At 42.8% G+C, this 20,021-nt stretch overlaps 2 protein-coding genes across 2 annotated transcripts in view; both read right to left on the bottom strand.

Annotated features, from left to right (window-relative positions):
- Positions 1–6,964, bottom strand: part of MRLN (myoregulin) — a 62,738-nt gene extending 55,774 nt beyond the window's left edge. Inside the window, exon 1 of the mRNA XM_079715817.1 lies at positions 6,862–6,964. The gene's annotated coding sequence lies outside the window, so the exon portion shown is untranslated. The remainder of the gene's footprint in view (positions 1–6,861) is intronic.
- Positions 1–20,021, bottom strand: part of CCDC6 (coiled-coil domain containing 6) — a gene marked incomplete at its 5' end in the record, with an annotated part of 117,758 nt that overhangs the window by 12,480 nt on the left and 85,257 nt on the right. The window contains 4 exons of the mRNA XM_079715804.1: positions 6,862–6,962; positions 9,806–9,962; positions 14,620–14,780; positions 16,720–16,823. Coding sequence (XP_079571930.1) covers positions 6,862–6,962; positions 9,806–9,962; positions 14,620–14,780; positions 16,720–16,823 — 523 coding nt within the window. The remainder of the gene's footprint in view (positions 1–6,861; positions 6,963–9,805; positions 9,963–14,619; positions 14,781–16,719; positions 16,824–20,021) is intronic.

Raw genomic sequence — 20,021 nt, 5'->3', positions numbered from 1 at the left:
AACACAACAGAAGGACTATACCTACAATAACGAACCCAAAGCCATTAAGGAAATGGGAATAGGAACATACATATCAATAATTACCTTAAATGTAAATGGACTAAATGCTCCCACCAAAAGACACAGAGTGGCTGAATGGATACAAAAACAAGACCCATATATATGCTGTCTACAAGAGACCCACTTCAGACCTAGAGACACATACAGATTGAAAGTAAGGGGATGGAAAAAGATATTCCATGCAAATGGAAATCAAAAGAAAGCTGGAGTAGCAATTCTTATATCAGACAAAATAGACTTTAAAATAAAGACTATTAGAAGAGACAAAGAAGGACACTACATAACGATAAAGGGATCGATCCAAGAAGAAGATATAACAATTGTAAATATTTATGCACCCAACATAGGAGCACCTCAATACATAAGGCAAATACTAACAGCCATAAAAGGGGAAATCGACAGTAACACAATCATAGTAGGGGACTTTAACACCCCACTTTCACCAATGGACAGATCATCCAAAATGAAAATAAATAAGGAAACACAAGCTTTAAATGATACATTAAACAAGATGGACTTAATTGATATTTATAGGACATTCCACCCAAAAACAACAGAATACACATTTTTCTCAAGTGCTCATGGAACATTCTCCAGGATAGATCATATCTTGGGTCACAAATCAAGCCTTGGTAAATTTAAGAAAATTGAAATTGTATCAAGTATCTTTTCCGACCACAATGCTATGAGACTAGACATCAATTACAGGAAAAGATCTGTAAAAAATACAAACACATGGAGGCTAAACAATACACTACTCAATAATGAAGTGATCACTGAAGAAATCAAAGAGGAAATTAAGAAATACTTAGAAACAAATGACAATGGAGACACGACGACCCAAAACCTATGGGACGCAGCAAAAGCAGTTCTAAGGGGGAAGTTTATAGCAATACAATCCCACCTTAAGAAACAGGAAACATTTCGAGTAAACAACCTGACCCTGCACCTAAAGCAATTAGAGAAAGAAGAACAAAAAACCCCCAAAGTTAGCAGAAGGAAAGAAATCATAAAGATCAGATCAGAAATAAATGAAAAAGAAATGAAGGAAACGATAGCAAAGATCAACCAAACTAAAAGCTGGTTCTTTGAGAAGATAAGCAAAATTGACAAACCATTAGCCAGACTCATCAAGAAAAGAAGGGAGAAGACTCAAATCAGTAGAATTAGAAATGAAAAAGGAGAAGTAACAACTGACACTGCAGAAATACAAAAGATCATGAGAGATTACTATAAGCAACTCTATGCCAATAAAATGGACAACCTGGAAGAAATGGACAAATTCTTAGAAATGCACAACCTACCAAGACTGACTCAGGAAGAAATAGAAAATATGAATAGACCAATCACAAGCACTGAAATTGAAACTGTGATTAAAAATCTTCCATCAAACAAAAGCCCAGGACCAGATGGCTTCACAGGCGAATTCTATCAAACATTTAGAGAAGAGCTAACACCCATCCTTCTCAAACTCTTCCAAACAATATCAGAGGAAGGAACACTCCCAAACTCATTCTACGAGGCCACCATCACCTTGATACCAAAACCAGGCAAGGAGGTCACAAAGAAAGAAAACTACAGGCCAATATCACTGATGAACATAGATGCAAAAATCCTCAACAAAATACTAGCAAACAGAATCCAACAGCACATTAAAAGGATCATACACCATGATCAAGTGGGGTTTATTCCAGGAATGCAAGGATTCTTCAATATACGCAAATCAATCAATGTGATACACCATATTAACAAGTTGAAGGAGAAAAACCATATGATCATCTCAATAGATGCAGAGAAAGCTTTCGACAAAATTCAACACCCATTTATGATAAAAACCCTGCAGAAAGTAGGCATAGAGGGAACTTTCCTCAACATAATAAAGGCCATATATGACAAACCCACAGCCAACATTGTCCTCAATGGTGAAAAACTGAAACCATTTCCACTAAGATCAGGAACAAGACAAGGCTGCCCACTCTCACCACTCTTATTCAACATAGTTTTGGAAGTTTTAGCCACAGCAATCAGAGAAGAAAAGGAAATAAAAGGAATCCAAATTGGAAAAGAAGAAGTAAAGCTGTCACTGTTTGCAGATGACATGATACTATACATAGAGAATCCTAAAGATGCTACCGAAAAACTACTAGAGCTAATCAATGAATTTGGTAAAGTAGCAGGATACAAAATTAATGCACAGAAATCTCTGGCATTCCTGTACACTAATGATGAAAAATCTGAAAATGAAATCAAGAAAACACTCCCATTTACCATTGCAACAAAAAGAATAAAATATCTAGGAATAAACCTACCTAAGGAGACAAAAGACCTGTATGCAGAAAATTATAAGACACTGATGAAAGAAATTAAAGATGATATAAATAGATGGAGAGATATACCATGCTCCTGGATTGGAAGAATCAATATTGTGAAAATGACTCTACTACCCAAAGCAATCTACAGATTCAATGCAATCCCTATCAAACTACCACTGGCATTTTTCACAGAAGTAGAACAAAAAATTTCAAAATTTGTTTGGAAAAACAAAAGACCCCGAATAGCCAAAGCAATCTTGAGAACGAAAAACGGAGCTGGAGGAATCAGGCTGCCTGACTTCAGACTATACTACAAAGCTACAGTAATTAAGACAGTGTGGTACTGGCATAAAAGCAGAAAGATAGATCAGTGGATCAGGATAGAAAGCCCAGAGATAAACCCACGCACATATGGCCAACTTATCTTTGATAAAGGAGGCAGGAATGTACAGTGGAGAAAGGACAGCCTCTTCAATAAGTGGTGCTGGGAAAACTGGACAGGGACATGTAAAAGTATGAGATTAGATCATTCCCTAACACCATACACAAAAATAAGCTCAAAATGGATTAAAGACCTAAATGTAAGGCCAGAAACTATCAAACTCTTAGAGGAAAACATAGGTAGAACACTCTATGACATAAATCACAGCAAGATCCTTTTGGACCCACCTCCTAGAGAAATGGAACTAAAAACAAAGATAAACAAATGGGACCTAATGAAACTTCAAAGCTTTTGCACAGCAAAGGAAACCATAAACAAGACCAAAAGACAACCCACAGAATGGGAGAAAATATTTGCAAATGAAGCAACTGACAAAGGATTAATCTCCAAAATTTATAAACAGCTCATGCAGCTCAATAGCAAAAAAACAAACAACCCAATCCAAAAATGGGCAGAAGACTTAAATAGGCATTTCTCCAAAGAAGATATACAGACTGCCAACAAACACATGAAAGAATGCTCAACATCATTAATCATTAGAGAAATGCAAATCAAAACTACAATGAGATATCATCTCACACCAGTCAGAATGGCCATCATCAAGAAATCTAGAAACAATAAATGCTGGAGAGGGTGTGGAGAAAAGGGAACACTCTTGCACTGCTGGTGGGAATGTGAATTGGTACAGCCACTATGGAGAACAGTATGGAGGTTCCTTAAAAAACTAAAAATAGAACTACCATATGACCCAGCAATCCCACTACTAGGCATATACCCTGAGAAAACCATAATTCAAAAAGAGACATGTACCAAAATGTTCATTGCAGCTCTATTCACAATAGCCCGGAGCTGGAAACAACCTAAGTGTCCATCATCGGATGAATGGATAAAGAAGATGTGGCACATATATACAATGGAATATTACTCAGCCATAAAAAGAAACGAAACTGAGCTATTTGTAATGAGGTGGATAGACCTAGAGTCTGTCATACAGAGTGAAGTAAGTCAGAAAGAGAAAGACAAATACCGTATGCTAACACATATATATGGAATTTAAAAAAAAAAAAAAAATGTCATGAAGAACCTAGGGGTAAAACGGGAATAAAGACACAGACCTACTTGAGAATGGACTTGAGGATATGGGGAAGGGGAAGGGTAAGCTGTGACAAAGGGAAAGAGAGGCATGGACATATATACACTACCAAACGTAAGGTAGATAGATAGTGGGAAGCAGCCGCAGAGCACAGGGTGATCAGCTCGGTGCTTTGTGACCGCCTGGAGGGGTGGGATGGGGAGGGTGGGAGGGAGGGAGATGCATGAGGGAGGGGATGTGGGAACAGATGTATATGTATGACTGATTCACTTTGTTATAAAGCAGAAACTAATTAAAAAAAAAAAAAAAAAAAAGAATAGGAGTAATTCTACCGCCAAATAGGAGATTATAATCTACTTTGATGATATTATAGAATTTAAAATACGATACAAATGTTCTCACTAAGGCTGGCTGAGAGAAAAAAAAACCTAGGTGTTACTTATTAAGATGTAGTTTAAGGGAAAACCAACTAGCTTGTCTACACAAGCAAGTCCCACATTACAGGAACAGGGGCAGCGAAAGCCAAAATTCTGTGCATGGAATAAAATCTTCCTGCAGAGTATTTGTTACCATAGAAGTTAATATTCCCAACCAAGGCCTCACTTTTGTTTTTTTCTTTCTTCAATGACCACAACACACTAGAGTCTGTCATACAGAGTGAAGTAAGTCAGAAAGAGAAAGACAAATACCGTATGCTAACACATATATATGGAATTTAAAAAAAAATGTCATGAAGAACCTAGGGGTAAAACGGGAATAAAGACACAGACCTACTTGAGAATGGACTTGAGGATATGGGGAGGGGGAAGGGTAAGCTGTGACAAGGCGAGAGAGGGGCATGGACATATATACACTATCAAGCATAGGGTAGATAGATAGTGGGAAGCAGCCGCAGAGCACAGGGAGATCAGCTCGGTGCTTTGTGATCACCTGGAGGGGTGGGATGGGGAGGGTGGGAGGGAGGGAGATGCATGAGGGAAGGGATGTGGGAACAGATGTATATGTATGACTGATTCACTTTGTTATAAAGCAGAAACTAATAAAACAAATTTTTTAAAAAAAAAAAGAGACTTGAGGAACCTTCCTGCATTATGTAAGCAAAGTTTCATTGTTCCAGTTAAATAGATGAACTTGACCAAAGAGTTTCAAACAAGTAGCTAACCCATTCTTTACTTTACTTGTCATGTTTATGTATATATGTATGTATCTGCATGTGTGTATAGTTAATATTATATTAAAACTCATCTTATTTACATGTGAAAAAAAAATGACCACAACACTATATTTAATGAATTGGAAGTTACATGCCTGTAGGTTTAACTAAATCAAAGAGAACCTGAATTTATATTAACATGAATCAGCATCACGATCAACTATAAAAGCCTCCCTCCTTCTTGCTTCTTCCTAACTCATGACTTCCTTTTACATCAATAAATCAGAAAGCAAAGACAACCTTTATCATGGTAACGAAACCCAAGTGCTATTTGGGGAAAACTGAGAGGCGGCTAGGGAGAGAAGCTTCTGGAGAGACCTCAAGGCCACTGCAGAGCAGGAGAAACAGATTCAGGAACATCCTCTGGGCAAGAACAGCTGACGACTGTGCTGTGGATCTACAACAGAAAGTCCTTTTTTGGTTCGCACACAGCCCCTCTTCCCCCTGTCACATGCCAGAGAGTGTGCCGGCCCCAAGCGGACAAAAGCTGCCACACTTCGTGTTGGACTTTTTAAAAATCACCCCTCTTACAAAAACAAAAAGTCACAGCAGCACAGTGCTTGGGCTGGATCCTAAACTCACAAAACCAAGCCCCTCCTGCCTGCCACTATCCACGGCCACCTGCGAGGCTGCAGCATTTCCCCTTTGTCAACCTGAAGGGCGTCCCTGGTGTCTAATTATTACAACAGACAAAATGAGATGTCACCCTAACCTGAAGCTGTTTTACTGTCCGAAGCCACAAAACCTTTATTGCTGCCACCCTTGTAAGCCGTCACCTCACTGTATTCTGTGTGAAAGTGCTCCGCCACCGCCCTTCCCCCCTCCCCACACACTTTTTTCCCCCGACTCTGTTGAAAATCTGTTTACCAGCACGCATAAGAACATCAGCCTGGACACTTCAGTCACAAGACACAATCCCTTGGCCGACTACCTTTTCTTTCCTCCCTCCACCCCACTTGCCCGCCCCCCCACTCCGGCCCCCTGCTTCCTTTCTTCCCTGCTGGATCATTTACTTGCCCTCCTGGCCCGAAAGCCCCATGCTGTGCGGGTACCGAGCCAGAGACCCTGGGGAGAGAGTTTTTCAGGGTCAGATGAAGACAAGCATGCCTTTGAGGGAAAGGCTTCTAAGGGGCAAAGCCAGAGGCAGAAGCGAAGCCAGTTCCTTCTTGCACGGCCTGCCTACTAGGGCCGAGGCCCACTCACCCATCAGTGGAAATAGCAGGAGGCAGCTCGTGCTCGAAAGAACACAGGCTTTGTGTGAAGCAAGACATGCCCTGCCTGGCCACTGCCACTTCCCGGCCATGTGACCAGTAGCTACAGACAGACCCACCAAATGACTGCTTCCTCAATTTTAACACGACGCCTGCGTTAATTATTCTGAGGATAAAAAGGAGATGAGGTATGTAGACCATAATGAGAACCCATAAAACATATGCTATGATGCATTTCAGAAATCTGCCCAAGGTTTTTGTCAAACCACCGGCACTTAAAATCATAGTCAAAGTCTTTTTAAAAAGGTTTTTTAGAGTTAAGTTACTTTTTTGGTTCCAGAAAACCACCAGCTGACACTGTTTTAAAATTGCAAGCTAAGACTCAGTTGTGATAGCACTGATCGTTTCTGGTGTTTCTGGACAACACATGACCACTCTCTGTTTACAAGATTTTCATATGCTAGAAGGGAATGTATTCAGGGAAACGTTAAATACAGCAGAAACAGAGGTAGCTGAGAACACGTACTCACCAGGTGATATCGGCCGGCTAGAACTGGGAGAAGGTGTGTAAGGAATCGGGCTGGACACAGTGCGAGGTCTTAATCCTTGTGCAGACATCTCGTTAAAATACCTGAGAGGAGTGTGGGAGATGGTTAGAGCCGCCTGCGTTCCAGTGGTTCCTAAGAAAGCTCCTATGAGAAAATGTTTGGGGTTCACATCTTGAGGTCAAACTCCTGAATGTTTAGAAATCAACGCTGTAGTGAGGAGACATGTATAATATGGACCCCGGAGCCATGCTGTTCCACTGCTTGGCAAAGCTCTCTCCCCAGGGGCACAGGTGAGGGAATCCGGGGTGTTTTCACTCAGGATGGAGGCCTGGTGACAGAGCTGCGTCATGCAACAGAGAGGACCAAGCTTCTCTCCATCACACTATAGCTATGTAGACATTCACCACCACTGTCCCAAGAATTAGACAAATCCACGTTCTAGTGGCTACCTATAAACTGTTACTTGAAAGGCAAAAACAAACAAGCCCTCTGAGACGCGTATCATCGAATTGGAGATAATGTGATCCCGTGAAATGGATGTCAACTGTCTACAAGGCAGGCCTTGCTTAACGAACAGTCACGTGTTCAAATGCAGAACGTGGAATATAATAAATGACACATGGGCTGAGCACCTCTGCAGGTCACGCCGTGCCGGGTCTGACTTATTACTGGATTCGGAAGTCACCTGAGGCCTCACTTTGTGAACAAGCACAGAGAGCGGATGGGGAGGAATTTCTGCTTGAGAGACTCCCTAATAAGCGATCCTTCCCAGGCCTTCTGGCCAAAGGAGGGAACGGCCACATGTGCGGGCGTTTCTATCCCAGGAAACATCTCAGCCCTGATATGCAACCAGTTCACGTGAGGAACTTTTAACACAGGTATTCCTATGCTCGTTTATTCAACTCGAAGAAAACCAGACTCCCAAGTTTGGCATGCACCTCTCAACGAGCTACTTACCACCAATTCTTCCTACTCTCTTTAGCACGGCCCACCACAGTGCCACCAGGCTGGACCTCTTGTATTCTACAGCCAGTGGGGTGGCTAAGACCGCCTCTTGGTCTTTAAGGAATTCAACACACTTGTAGACGTCTCAAGTGTCTGACTATTGTCTTCCTCCCAAATATGACATCATCATTCCCAGTAGAGAGAGCAGATGTCTTTATTCAACAGCTGTACTCTACCTGGGATAATCTGACCTAAAAAGGTAAGGCAAACCTTCTGGAGTGAATACCAATTCTGGAAAAAAAAAAAAAATTTATCTGGAAAGCCTGAAGTAGCTTCAGGGTTGTCACCACAGTCAGAGAAACTGTCCCTCAGAGTATGTCGTACTCAAAGTCAAGCACAGGGTACTGTGTGTGCTCGTACATGCTCTGCTCCATGTCTTAAGGTAGTTAAAAAAGTAGTTAATAAGTTATCTACTATTGCAGCTTATGTTTTCAATGAAATGGTTTTCAGAGGATAAGAGTTTCAGAAAGAATGAGACACAGTCAGAAGCAGATCAGTGAAGTTCAGAGTTATGATATAAACTTCTGGGAAAGAATCCTCTTTATTCTTTTCAAAGGAGGAAGGTATTTTTTTAAAAAACAGATCTAAGTCTGTTTTTTTAAAGTGTTTTAAGTTATAAAAGTAGATCAGGAATTCCCTGGCGGTCCAATGGTTAGGACTCTGTGCTCTCACTGCTGAGGGCCTGGGTTCCATCCCTGGTCGGGGAACTAAGACCTTGCAAGCTGTGCACTGCAGCCAAAAAAAAAAAGTAGATCTTCATTATAGAAAAATTTATTTTTCATGAAACGATAATACCACAGCAAATACTGTCCACAGCAAATTAATCAAAAGCCTTGTTAGCCCTCTGGATCTATTCAATAAGAGAAACAGAGTGCTGACCTGCTAACACTGCCCACATGTGTTCAAACAACATGCTCTGGCATCAACAGCGAGCACTAGTCCTCACAGCCGTTGGCAGACCCTGGTCTGAGGCACTGGCTGCCCAGCCCAGGTGGATGTTGCTTATTTTTTTTTTTTTTTTTGTGGTACGCGGGCCTCTCACTGTTGTGGCCTCTCCCGCTGCGGAGCACAGGCTCCAGACGTGCAGGCCCAGCGGCCATGGCTCACGGGCCCAGCCGCTCCGCGGCATGTGGGATCTTCCCGGCCTGGGGCACGAACCCGTGTCCCCTGCATCAGCAGACGGACTCTCAACCACTGCGCCACCAGGGAAGCCCCTGTTGCTTATCTTAACGATCACCTCACTCCCAAGCACAGAGGAGGAGGGCAGGTGGGGAAGGAAAGGAAAATCTGGGTGAGCAAGGAGAACTGAGCCATGTCTTCTAGTTAACCAAAGGATGCCTCTCTTATTCTGGCCCATTTCCCAGAGGGACAGTGACGGGACTTGATATTGAGACCTGAGCAGATAAATGCACTGTGTGAGTTCTATTTTTGAAAAGTAGCTGCAAAAAGGTTGAAAAGTTACCAAGTGTGTTAAACCAAAGCCTCTGGCTTTCAACAACTTCCACCCACCCCCCAGGGACTCTTTCGCCCCCTGGATGTATTTGCTTCCTCAGGCTGTACCGCGCACCACCTGCTCACCTGTACCTAGGGATTAAGATATGCGCCCGTGCTCTAAAGAAACGTGGCCCAGGGTGAGACGATTCAATAACACCTGCAAACGCTGCCTCCTGACACAAAACCTGCATTCATGTCTGTTCCACTGAGTAATTTGGGAAAGGCCATTTTTTTTGTGTCTTTTTGTGTTTAAGGAGGTCAAACTTCTTCATTTATCCCATTCTCAGCATCTGCACTGAGGCCACGGTATTCATCATCACAATAAATAAACGTTCCTGCCATCTGCTGCCTCATCTTACAGGAGGTGAAGAGGGTCTGGAGCCTCGGCTGCTGTTGTTTTCCCGAGGCTCGTGAGACATGCACGTACCTTTCATCATCCATCTCTAAGCTGGACTCGCTCTCGGAGAGCTGTCGACAGAGGGCCTCTCTTCTCTCCATCTCCCTCTGCAGCTTCCTCTGCAGCCTCAGATTCTCTTCCCTCATGTGACGTTCCTCCTCCAGATACTGCGCCATTTTCTCAGAATCTGAAAAGCCAGAGTTCTCAAATTAAACCACGGTCCGTGCAGTCAGAGTCCACTCTTCAAAAAGACGGTGGTCCAGCTCCTGTGCCACAGACCAAGAAGTGCTGAAAGACAGCCATTCTCACTCTCCCACACACAGATGAGATCTGGATTTCAAGTTTATCCCAAGCACCAAGGTTGACCCATGATTTGCATTTAGAAAAACATACGAAAAGCAGTGCTGTCAGGTTAGACATCTTTCATCCTGCTTCCCTGCCTTCTAAAGTGCTTTATGTGGAGGAAGGAATGCTGGAGCTACGTGTGGCCTGAGCAGCTCCCAGAGCTCCCTCTATACTGCTGGAGCAGAGAGGGAAAGGGGTCCAGCTGGGGAAACAGACTCAGCCCACGGGGTCCCCTCCAGGCACCAGTTCTGCTGCCTGTCAACTCCAGACACAGCGGGGTAGGTCACCTATGGGAGCACACCCATGGGTCACACTTGTTAGCACACCCCCCAGTGCACTGGGAGGTGCGGGAGGGAGTGGTTTGCACACGGAGAGCCAGTGTACTCAAAGTGCTAGGCAACAGTTATAAATCTTTTTATAAAACTAGAAACTGACATAACAAGCAACTTTAGATCAGTATTTCAAATCAGTCTAGTTTTTGGTGTTTGTGTTACTGTTTCCTGACTTAGGCACAGTCTTTCGGAGTCAAACAGCAGGTAAAGGCCTACATGCAGCCAGGATCTTGGGATGGCACCATGCTTATGAACAAATACCCCTTCCTTGGGAGCTGCCCCACATGCAGAGAGGTCTCTGCTACAGCGCCGGCCAGAGCTAACCAGCCCCAGGGCACGACGCTGGACCCAGGCTAAGCCAGCCAGATCATCCTTCCTGTGAATCTGAAATGTGGAACTAATACCTTCCTGGGGCTCTGGAATCTCGTTCTGCTGAGTTGCCTGGACCTACTGTAACCCCTGCCCTTCTGAGTGACTCTGTGCAGGACTCTGTGGCGCCCTCTAGCGTCCCTCCAGCCAAAGGGAAAACATGACCCTCCCCTCTGTCCTGGTTTACCTCAGACACAATGTGTTGTCACTAAGTATCTTGAATACTTATCTTGGTATCTTGAATATCCTTATTTCAGAAATTCAAATGAAAATACCAAAATTATTAAACACTATATCCCTGGGCCGTTTTCAATCTAACCAGAAACCCTGCTGTCTAATCCAGATGCAAAAATCTCTTTAATGGAAGGCATGCTGGGAAAATATTTACAAACTACACTTTTAATATAAATGATTTAAGTTATTTCATCCCAAATATGTCAGCAGACGGAATTTTTCATTTCCTCTACAGGCATTGCTACATTGGCCTCTTGGAGTATCTACTGTTTCTAGACTAGAGGGACAGTTGTCGGAGGAGGTTGCCTTTCTTTTCCATAAATAGGAAAGCTTCACAGAACTGAGGATTCATGAGGCTTTGAGAATAATTACTTAAGAGGAAACACTGTCTTTCAAAGAAAATGGCAATCCTCTAGCATCTGGGGAAACCAGCAGGAGAATCCTTCCACAACAAGCTACCGACAAGAACATCAGTCACCAGGGGTGATGGCTGAAAGGACCTCCTGGCAGTCTGGCAATTAACCCAGAAGCTGGAGGCACCGAGAACGCACCAGGCCCACAGCCTCTGGGAGTGAGAGACCCAGGCACAGATGGCTGACGCCATGGCATTCCTTGGGTGCCCTCTGCTGGCTACCGCACACCTGACTTCAAAGGACTATAGATTTATTCTCAGGAGTCTTCCTCTTTCTCCCACAAAGAGCTCCCTAGGACTCAGGGTCCAGAGGTTATGTTGCCCCCATCTTCAGCCATCTCACAGCAGTTAGTCAAAGATAGCGTCAGCTGAGGGTGACTTACAGACAGTCTCCCAAGAGACGAGTCCTACCTGATCCCAAGGTGGCCTGTACCTTTTAAATTCCCTTTCAGGTTTATGGCTAGAGAATACTAGCCATATTGGATGGGGTGCCCAGACCCCATCCAAACCACTTAAATCAGAATCCCCAAGGATGAAGCCTCTCCACTGGTCTACCAAAAACTCCCCAGGGGACTCTGATGTCAGTTGAGAGCCACTGGGAGAGCGGTTCAAGTTCAGAAACAGCTGGACTTGGGGGAGAGGGACCAAGTGCCCCAGGAGCTTTCAAAGTGGACAAGGTTACCCAACCTAACGAGGCAGAGGCAGGTGGATGAGGAAAGCCATTAACTCATACTCTACACCCAACCCAAAGCTACTGTGTGCAGCGAAGCGCCACAGCTTTCCCTGTCCTCACAGGATCCAAACAGCACTTTGCAGAAGCCTCTGCTGACATCCGCAGTCTCTCCAGAGACCAAACAGTACAGTAGGAAGGAAGTAGAGGAAATAAGATATTCTTCCCAAACTTCTTCTAAAAATGTTGTCTGGGGAACAACAAGGTAAGTATGTACAAGAAAGAAAAATCTAAACTGACAGCAGTGGAAGGAGTTCAGAAAGGTGCTACAAGACCTGTGTCTGTCCAACACAGCAAAAACTCAAAAAATATCCTAACCTAAAACAACTAATATTTGAGAACTCCTTGATTTGTTTTCACGGAATACACATCCATTATGGTTCTCAAGCCGGGGTACATATCAGAATCACCTCTATTTAAAAAAATACAGAGGACCAGGCTCCACTCCTAGAGTAAAAGCCCAGAACCCTGGATGGGGTTAGACAGCACAGTGGACTCCCAAAGATGCCCGCATCCTAATCCCTGGAGCCCGTGTCCAGGTTGCCTTCCATGGCAAAAGAGACTTGCAGGTGTGATTAAATTAAGGACCTTGAGATGGGAACTCATCCTGGATTATCTGGCTGGGCCCGATGCAATCAGAGTCCTTACACAGGGAAGGCAGGAGGGTCAGAGGGAAAAGATGTGACAAGAAGCAGAGGTGAGAGTGGTACCAACGCAAAGGAGTCATGAGCCAAAGAATGCAGACAACCTCCAGAAGCGGAACAAGCAAGGACACGGATTCTCCCTTAGAATCTTTTACAAGGAACCAGCCCTGCTGACACCTTGATTTTAGCCCAGGGAGACCTATTTTGAACCCAGGCCTCCAAAAAACATGATATAATAAATTTGTGTTGTTTTAAATTACTAAGTTTGTGCTCATTTGTTAACAGCAGCAACAGGAAACTTGAACACACTGTACTTCTTAAAGGCTCCCAGGAGAACCCTGATGCACCCATCCCAGATGCATTACTGGACTAGAACTTGAAATCAACTTCGGAGAAGAAAACATAAAGATAAGAAGCACTAAAATTTTAAATGCACATTTCATCTGACTCAGCTAATCCATGCCGTGGAATTTACCCTGAAGGTGTTTGTGCACAGGTATCAAACGTTTGTACAGAGATGTTCGCTATGGTTGTAGCATCACCACCCAAAGGGGTCTGTTGGTAAGGGATGAGTTAAATAAGTTACAGTGTATCCATACACTCAAATACTACAGAGCCTTTAACAGGGGGCGTGGACTCCCCTGGCAGTCCAGTGGTTAAGACTCCTTGCTTCCAAAGCACAGGGCGTGGGTTCAATTCCTGGTCGGGGAACTAGGATCCCACATGCCGCACGGTGCGGCCAAAAGATTAAAAAAAAAGGGGTGGGGGCAGGGGGAGTAAGGCAGTTCAGTATATATTGGCAGGGAAAAAACTGTAAGACATAGTGAGTGAAAAGAAAAATGCAAAAGGGTATGTTCATTGTGCTACTATTTGTATAAAAGAAGTCTATACACACACACACACACCTGAAGAATATATTAAAAATGTGTTAATTGTGAGAACTGGGCGGCTGGGGATCAGGGGTGAAAGGGAGACTTATTTTTCCCCTGTATACCTTTCACTGTATTATCTATTCAAATAAGTTGAACAGCCTAAAAACCAAAACAGAAGAAACCCAAGTGAATGCAGAGTGATGTAATCAAGTGTCCAGAAATTAGTTCCTTTGATTTCCAAAAATAAAAAGGAGAAATTTCAAAAGCATTTATTCTTCAACCACCATGAACAATCGTTAGCTGAGGCCAAATTTCGGTAGTAAAGAAGATAAACACTATTCTCTGCCTAATGCCCCCAAAGTACACTGAGGTCTCCTGCACTGCTTCTGTTAGCACCATCCGAGAGATGAACACCAGGAAGAAGGTTAGAAATAGTACCTCTGATATAAAATAGATAACTAATGGGGACCTACTGTATAGCACAGGGAACTCTACTCAATAACGACCTTATATACAGGAAAAGAATCCAAAAAAAAGAGTGGATATATGTATATGAATAACTGATTCACTCTGCTGTACCACAGAAACTAACACAACACTGTAAATCAACTATACTCCAATAAAAATTTATTAAAAAAAAAAAAAAGAAAGAAATAGTACCTCTGATTCTGGACCATCCTGAAATTATGTGATTTTCTAGAAGTACTCTAAACTATTTGCCCTGCCCTACTGTAATTTTTTTAAAATAATTTATTCCAGGATGACAGACATATAAATATGTACTAGCGATGAAACACAATATGAATTTGATTTATACAAATTCAATAGTAAATATAGGTAAAACTCTATACTTGGTAAGTGGATTAATTCTGTGGACAGATGACCAGTGACACCAAGGCTACGTACGCTGTAACTGGGCAGCTCTCAGTTGCTTCTTCAGCCTCTCCACTTCATTCTTTAAAAACCTGATGTGTCGCATCATGTTTTCTGGAGAGTCGATCTCCATGGAGATGTCTCGAGGCGATGGGGGAGCGGACACCGGCTGGTCTAATTTCTCCTGCAGGATTCTTCATTGAAAAGAAAATTCCAACAATGAAAAACAGTTTGCCTTTAAAACACAAAACGTTGATTTGATGCTCACCATCGTCTATTTAAAAAATACATGAATAAGTTCTCAGCAATCAGAAAAATAAATAAATAAAAGACAAAAACAACAAATTCTAGCTGGGAGGTTTAACAGCATGCTCATGTTAATCGCCAAAATTCATTGAATTGTTTGACTCCTGTGCCCATTTTCCATCAACTTCTGGTCGCCCTTACCTGACAGTCAAGTCAAAGGGCAGAGCTGAAGGAGCCACCTTCCTTTTTCTCCTTTCAAACGGCCACTGGTAATAAAGCCTCACTGAAAAAAAAGTCTGTAGCACTGGCTTCTGATTATCATGCCCGAATACACTGGGCAATCAGAATGATCCGCTGACTAAATGGTCCACATGCTGGGTTGGAGGGAATGGCGACACTGGAGGAATTTCCTCTCAAGGCTCTCAGTTGAAACTTACAAACTACAGATTATGACTCTCCTTGGAGAGTGACATCATGTAAAGAGACTGACTTCTCAACTCCCCTCCTGAAAAACCAATCCTGAAGGTTTGGCAAACTGGACTGACGGCCCTTTGCTTCTGGCCACAGCAAAGGTAAAAAGAGTTCAAAAAACAAAAACAAAATGTACTGGGTTAATAACTGGTGGTGCCACCTTCTCTACCAATTATCATTATTTCGAAGCACCTAAAACATGAATATTCTACAAAGTGACAATTTCATAATGTTCGATGCAATAATTTGGTACTTATATATATAAAACCTCCCACTGCTTTTTGCAAAGGAAGACAGACTGGCAACAGACCTCTCTGCCCCTTTTATAAGCTGCTGGGAAGTTTCTGGTTCAGTTTGGTTTTCACCTTTTTACCTTTGAGTTTACCCAAGTGCAAACTGTGAATTACCTTCAGGCCTAGCCTTGTTGAGAAAACTAGTAGGGTAAATATTGTAATGGCCACTCCATCTATTAAATGAAATAATTTTTCAAGCTTCAATTTATTAGCACTACTGTAATAAGGCAAAACACAGCCGATTCAACTACTGCTTGAATAATTCCCTATAGATATACCTCAGATTGTTAGTTTTCTTAAAGCCTGTGGTATGGCTCTATGTTGCAAATCTTGAGATGAACTCAATTTATGGATGTTCATCCAAACCAAGTACTTATGGCAAATGTCTCTGGTTAGCAAACAGAAGATCGTGGTGAAGTAAATGAATGAATATTTTCAAGGAGCTCCCTTTCTACACCCAGACACACATCCCACCCACAGAACCTCCTGCCATTATTCAAGCTCCGCTCCACCCACCCCAAAGCACACAGTACTTAAATCTAAGGGCCCAACCGGATCTTGCACACAGGGGTTCAAGAAGTATGTGCTGCTGAGTATTCCATATCCATGCACATACATTTAACACCAAGAACCCTAACCTTAAATATGTACCAGTATTTCTTTATAGCAAGTCTTAAAACACACAGATGATCATTTTTCTATCAAAGTCCCAGCCTTCCTAATGAAGTACCTTCTAGAAATGTGTGATAATTCACAGTACCCAGCACATATCCTAAGCACTTCAGAAAATGAACGGGGAAGCCAGTTCAATTAGGTAAAACGCTGGAACTGCAACCATCCTCTAGAACAATAGAGGTGAACGATAGCTCCTTAATGAATTTCTTCACCGGCTTTAATACCAAATGAAAAGAAATTCTACCAGGTCAGTGACGGAGAAGTATAAAGAAGTGACCAACAGGAGGATAGGCTATCAACAGTTTTTCCACTTGTCAAATTAAAATGATGTGCATCAACCAAGGAATTAAAATGTCCCATTGTCATTCCTCGGTCGCACCCAGCAAGCTACCCCACTCCTCCAACACACACATACATACAGAACTCCAAACAGCAAGACTACACAAACCGCTTTTCAGCTTCAAGTTTATCCATCCTTTTCCAGAGACGATTCACTAGTGCTTCTTGTTCTTGTTCCAAAGTATTTTCAAGGTCAATCTTCTCTCGTCTCAGCTGAAGGAAGGAAAACAGTTTTGCTGAGAATTGTAGACCACTTAAAGTTTGTTAAGTAGATTTTTTTGATTGGACCATTAGGACCCCTTTTCATGGAGAAAACTGCAAAGGAATGGCCAATTTTCTGGCACAGATACATGAAGTGCATCTAGTTCTTAAACTTTAATTGAAAACATCGAGACAGGTTCATTCTTTGATGTTAAAGCTTAATTGCTATCTGGTACGTGAATCACAGTGGTTGCTTCAGCATTTATTCAAGGCACATGGAAAGAGGGTCTGAGGAGTTCTGCTTACTAGTTGTCCCAGGACTTAACTGGGTTTGTCCCCCCCAGTCCTGCATGTAGTTCAACATTAAACCAGAAAGGTTATATTACTATTTATATAAATAACTCAAATACCTGAAGACAATTCTATGTAGTGGTTAATTGGTACACATAAATATGTCCTAAGATATAAAAAGCATATGCAAAAAGGATAAACACCGAATTCACAATACAGGTTACCTATGGTGAGGTAGGGAAGAAGGAAAATTTGATTTGTCGTGGGGGGCAGTTACAGAGGGAACCCCAAACTGCATTCTACTTCATAAAAAGAAGCAATACGCGGAAGCAATTAATTTAATCCACTAATGTAAAGCAATATGCAAATATAGAGAACAATGTCAGACACTGGTTAATAGGGATGATATAACAGGGAACTAAGGAGTCAGAAATGTCTGCCCTCAGGGGCCTTACATTGTAGTGGGGGCCAAGACAGTAAACGAAACAGATTATAGACTCTGGTAGAGGGTGAGAGAGAGATGAAGAAAAAGAGGGCTAGTGAGGGGGGTAGAAAGTGCCACAATGAACAGATTTCACAGAGCCGGGTAGAGGGAATGTGTGATATCATTCTTTGTATTTGTCTATATGCTTGAGATATTAAGTAATTTTAACAGGAATCTTTTTTAAAAGGGGGAAAAGGTTGTGTTACTGCCCCATGCTGTCTCTTCAACCAATAGCAATTTACCTTTTCAATCACAGGCTCAACAAATTATTTTTGATTGCACAGCTGTAAAGACGTCGAAGTAGCAGAGTTCGTATCTTCTTAGCAGGTTAGAGGCAAGCTTCTCTTTGATCAAAGATCCCTATATACACAGTAAAGTGAGACCAATTCCATGGACAAAAGGTAGTCTTTTAAAGCAACCAAAGCAGACAGACCTTACTCCACAAGTGAATGAGCCAAGATCCCACAGACTCAACTGGAAACATAGCCTCGGTACACTTTCTTTGCATGGGAAAAGGCAGAGGAGTCACACTGAGTCGGAAGCATTCGGTGCTGAAGCTTGGAGCCGCCTAATGCACAAATGCTCTTCAAGATATTAAACAGTTCCTACCCGCCGTGAGGAGGAGAAACCCAGGAACACCTCGCAGAACTCCTAAGAACCTTGGTGGTCCTCTGACCACATTTTGGGCCAAGCTTTGAAGTATAATTCACAGCCATTTATTTAAAGAAACAAAATGCCAAGGCACTTACCCTTTAAGGACTCTATTCCCAGGTTTAACTAAAACATGATAGGGGGTACTTGGTAAGTGAGAAAAAAATTCAAGCAAGGCATTGTTTCGTAGTAGAGATGCCTGGTAGAAACTTATGCCCAATGACTTTTAATTTTAGAGTAACCATGCACCATGCTAATCAGTAACTCTGAAAAGCCAAGTCAAGACAAAGCTCTCTGCCCACGTATAACTGACTTGGCGTGCGGCTTTGAGTAGGTACTCACCTGCCCTCATCTATGCTGGCCTTGATGACGGCCGAGGTCCCTTCCAGGGCCACCCACTCTATCATTCTCTGTCAATCTCAAGAGGGCAGCTGTCTTCAGTCTGGACTAGCTCCGTAAGAGATTTTTAGAGCCCGAAGCAGCAAGAGAAATCATCTATATCCACCCTTTCATTTTAGAGCTGAGGAAACCACTGGCCTGGGAGATGGTGTGACTCAGGAAAAGTGATGGATGCTGCCAGGAGAGGAATGGGTATCAGTCACCATGGTGACCAAAAGAGTTGGGTCCCATCCAACCAGCAAGTTCAGAGCATCTTAAGGGGCAAGCAGGATTTGGGGTAAATTATCCAATAATACTTGGGAGTAGCCAAGTAGGGGTAGCTTAGTGAGTCTGAGAGTATGCAGAAGCAAATAAGAGAGCAGGAGTAACAGGAGTTGAAAACAAACACGAATCTCAGCTTCTTTTTGGTACCTACTGGTAGAGCTACCAGCTATCAATTTGCTGCCGACTTCAGTGAACCAAGGCCTCCTGGGGGTGCAACTTGGGTTTGCTGTACCAGTTTGCTCTACTAATTTGTTTCCATGAAGCAGGCAACACAGGAAGCCCAGCGCAGCAGCTTGGATTTGGGTGTGTCATTACACAGGCTGGCAGTGCTATGGGAGTCCATATTCTCTCTGGCCTTAGAAAGAACAGGGCTTCCAGTCTTGTTTTTTCAGCTAAAAAAATCTTAACTTTTCAGCATCGCTGAGGAGCTCTTACACTAAAGACCAGAGAAGTTAGAGGAAATGGTACTAATTATGATCATGATTAATTCCCCCTGAAGTTCTTTATCAGAGCTGCCCTTCCATCTCCTGTCCATCTAATCCCACAGCCTAAAAAGAGTCCACACCAGTACTGTCAATTCGGACAGAAGTAGATTTTCAGTGCTTGCATTGCCCTGAGATCAAACAACCCTCAAATCTGATGGTATACGTTAAATTTACAGCATACAAAGTCAGAAATTCTTGCTCGAATGGAAACAGCAGCCCAGTGCTGCATTCCTTGCCTGAGCAGATGATCTCTTCTATGCTGGTCTCCATCTGTAATACTCTCCCCCATCTCCTTCCTCATAATAGCTAATGACCTTTTTAATTCAGTGTTCGCACAACAGGCACCTACTCTCTTCCATTGCCAGACATCAAATTCTCAGGCTAACCCAAGCCCCTTCTGACTGCATAGTCTGTGAGCACGCGGCAGCAACGGATATAGCCGATTCGTAGAATATTTATTTGAAAGGCTGCTTTGTAATTAAGTCAGGTCAGTGGTGCTTTGTAATTAAGTCAGGTCAGTGGCCTCCCAGCCAAACTCTTTACTCCTCTTCAGTAGCCCTTCCTCCCACTGAAAGTTAATTAACGTGGCACCAAGAGTTGTTATTATATTCCCCAAATAAATACACAACTTCTTTA

The sequence above is a fragment of the Hyperoodon ampullatus genome (genome assembly GCF_949752795.1).
Source record: "Hyperoodon ampullatus genome assembly, chromosome: 1".
Lineage (NCBI taxonomy): Eukaryota > Metazoa > Chordata > Mammalia > Artiodactyla > Ziphiidae > Hyperoodon > Hyperoodon ampullatus.
Note: the sequence above shows the minus strand (reverse complement) of the source record. Positions and strands in the feature narration are given on the sequence as shown.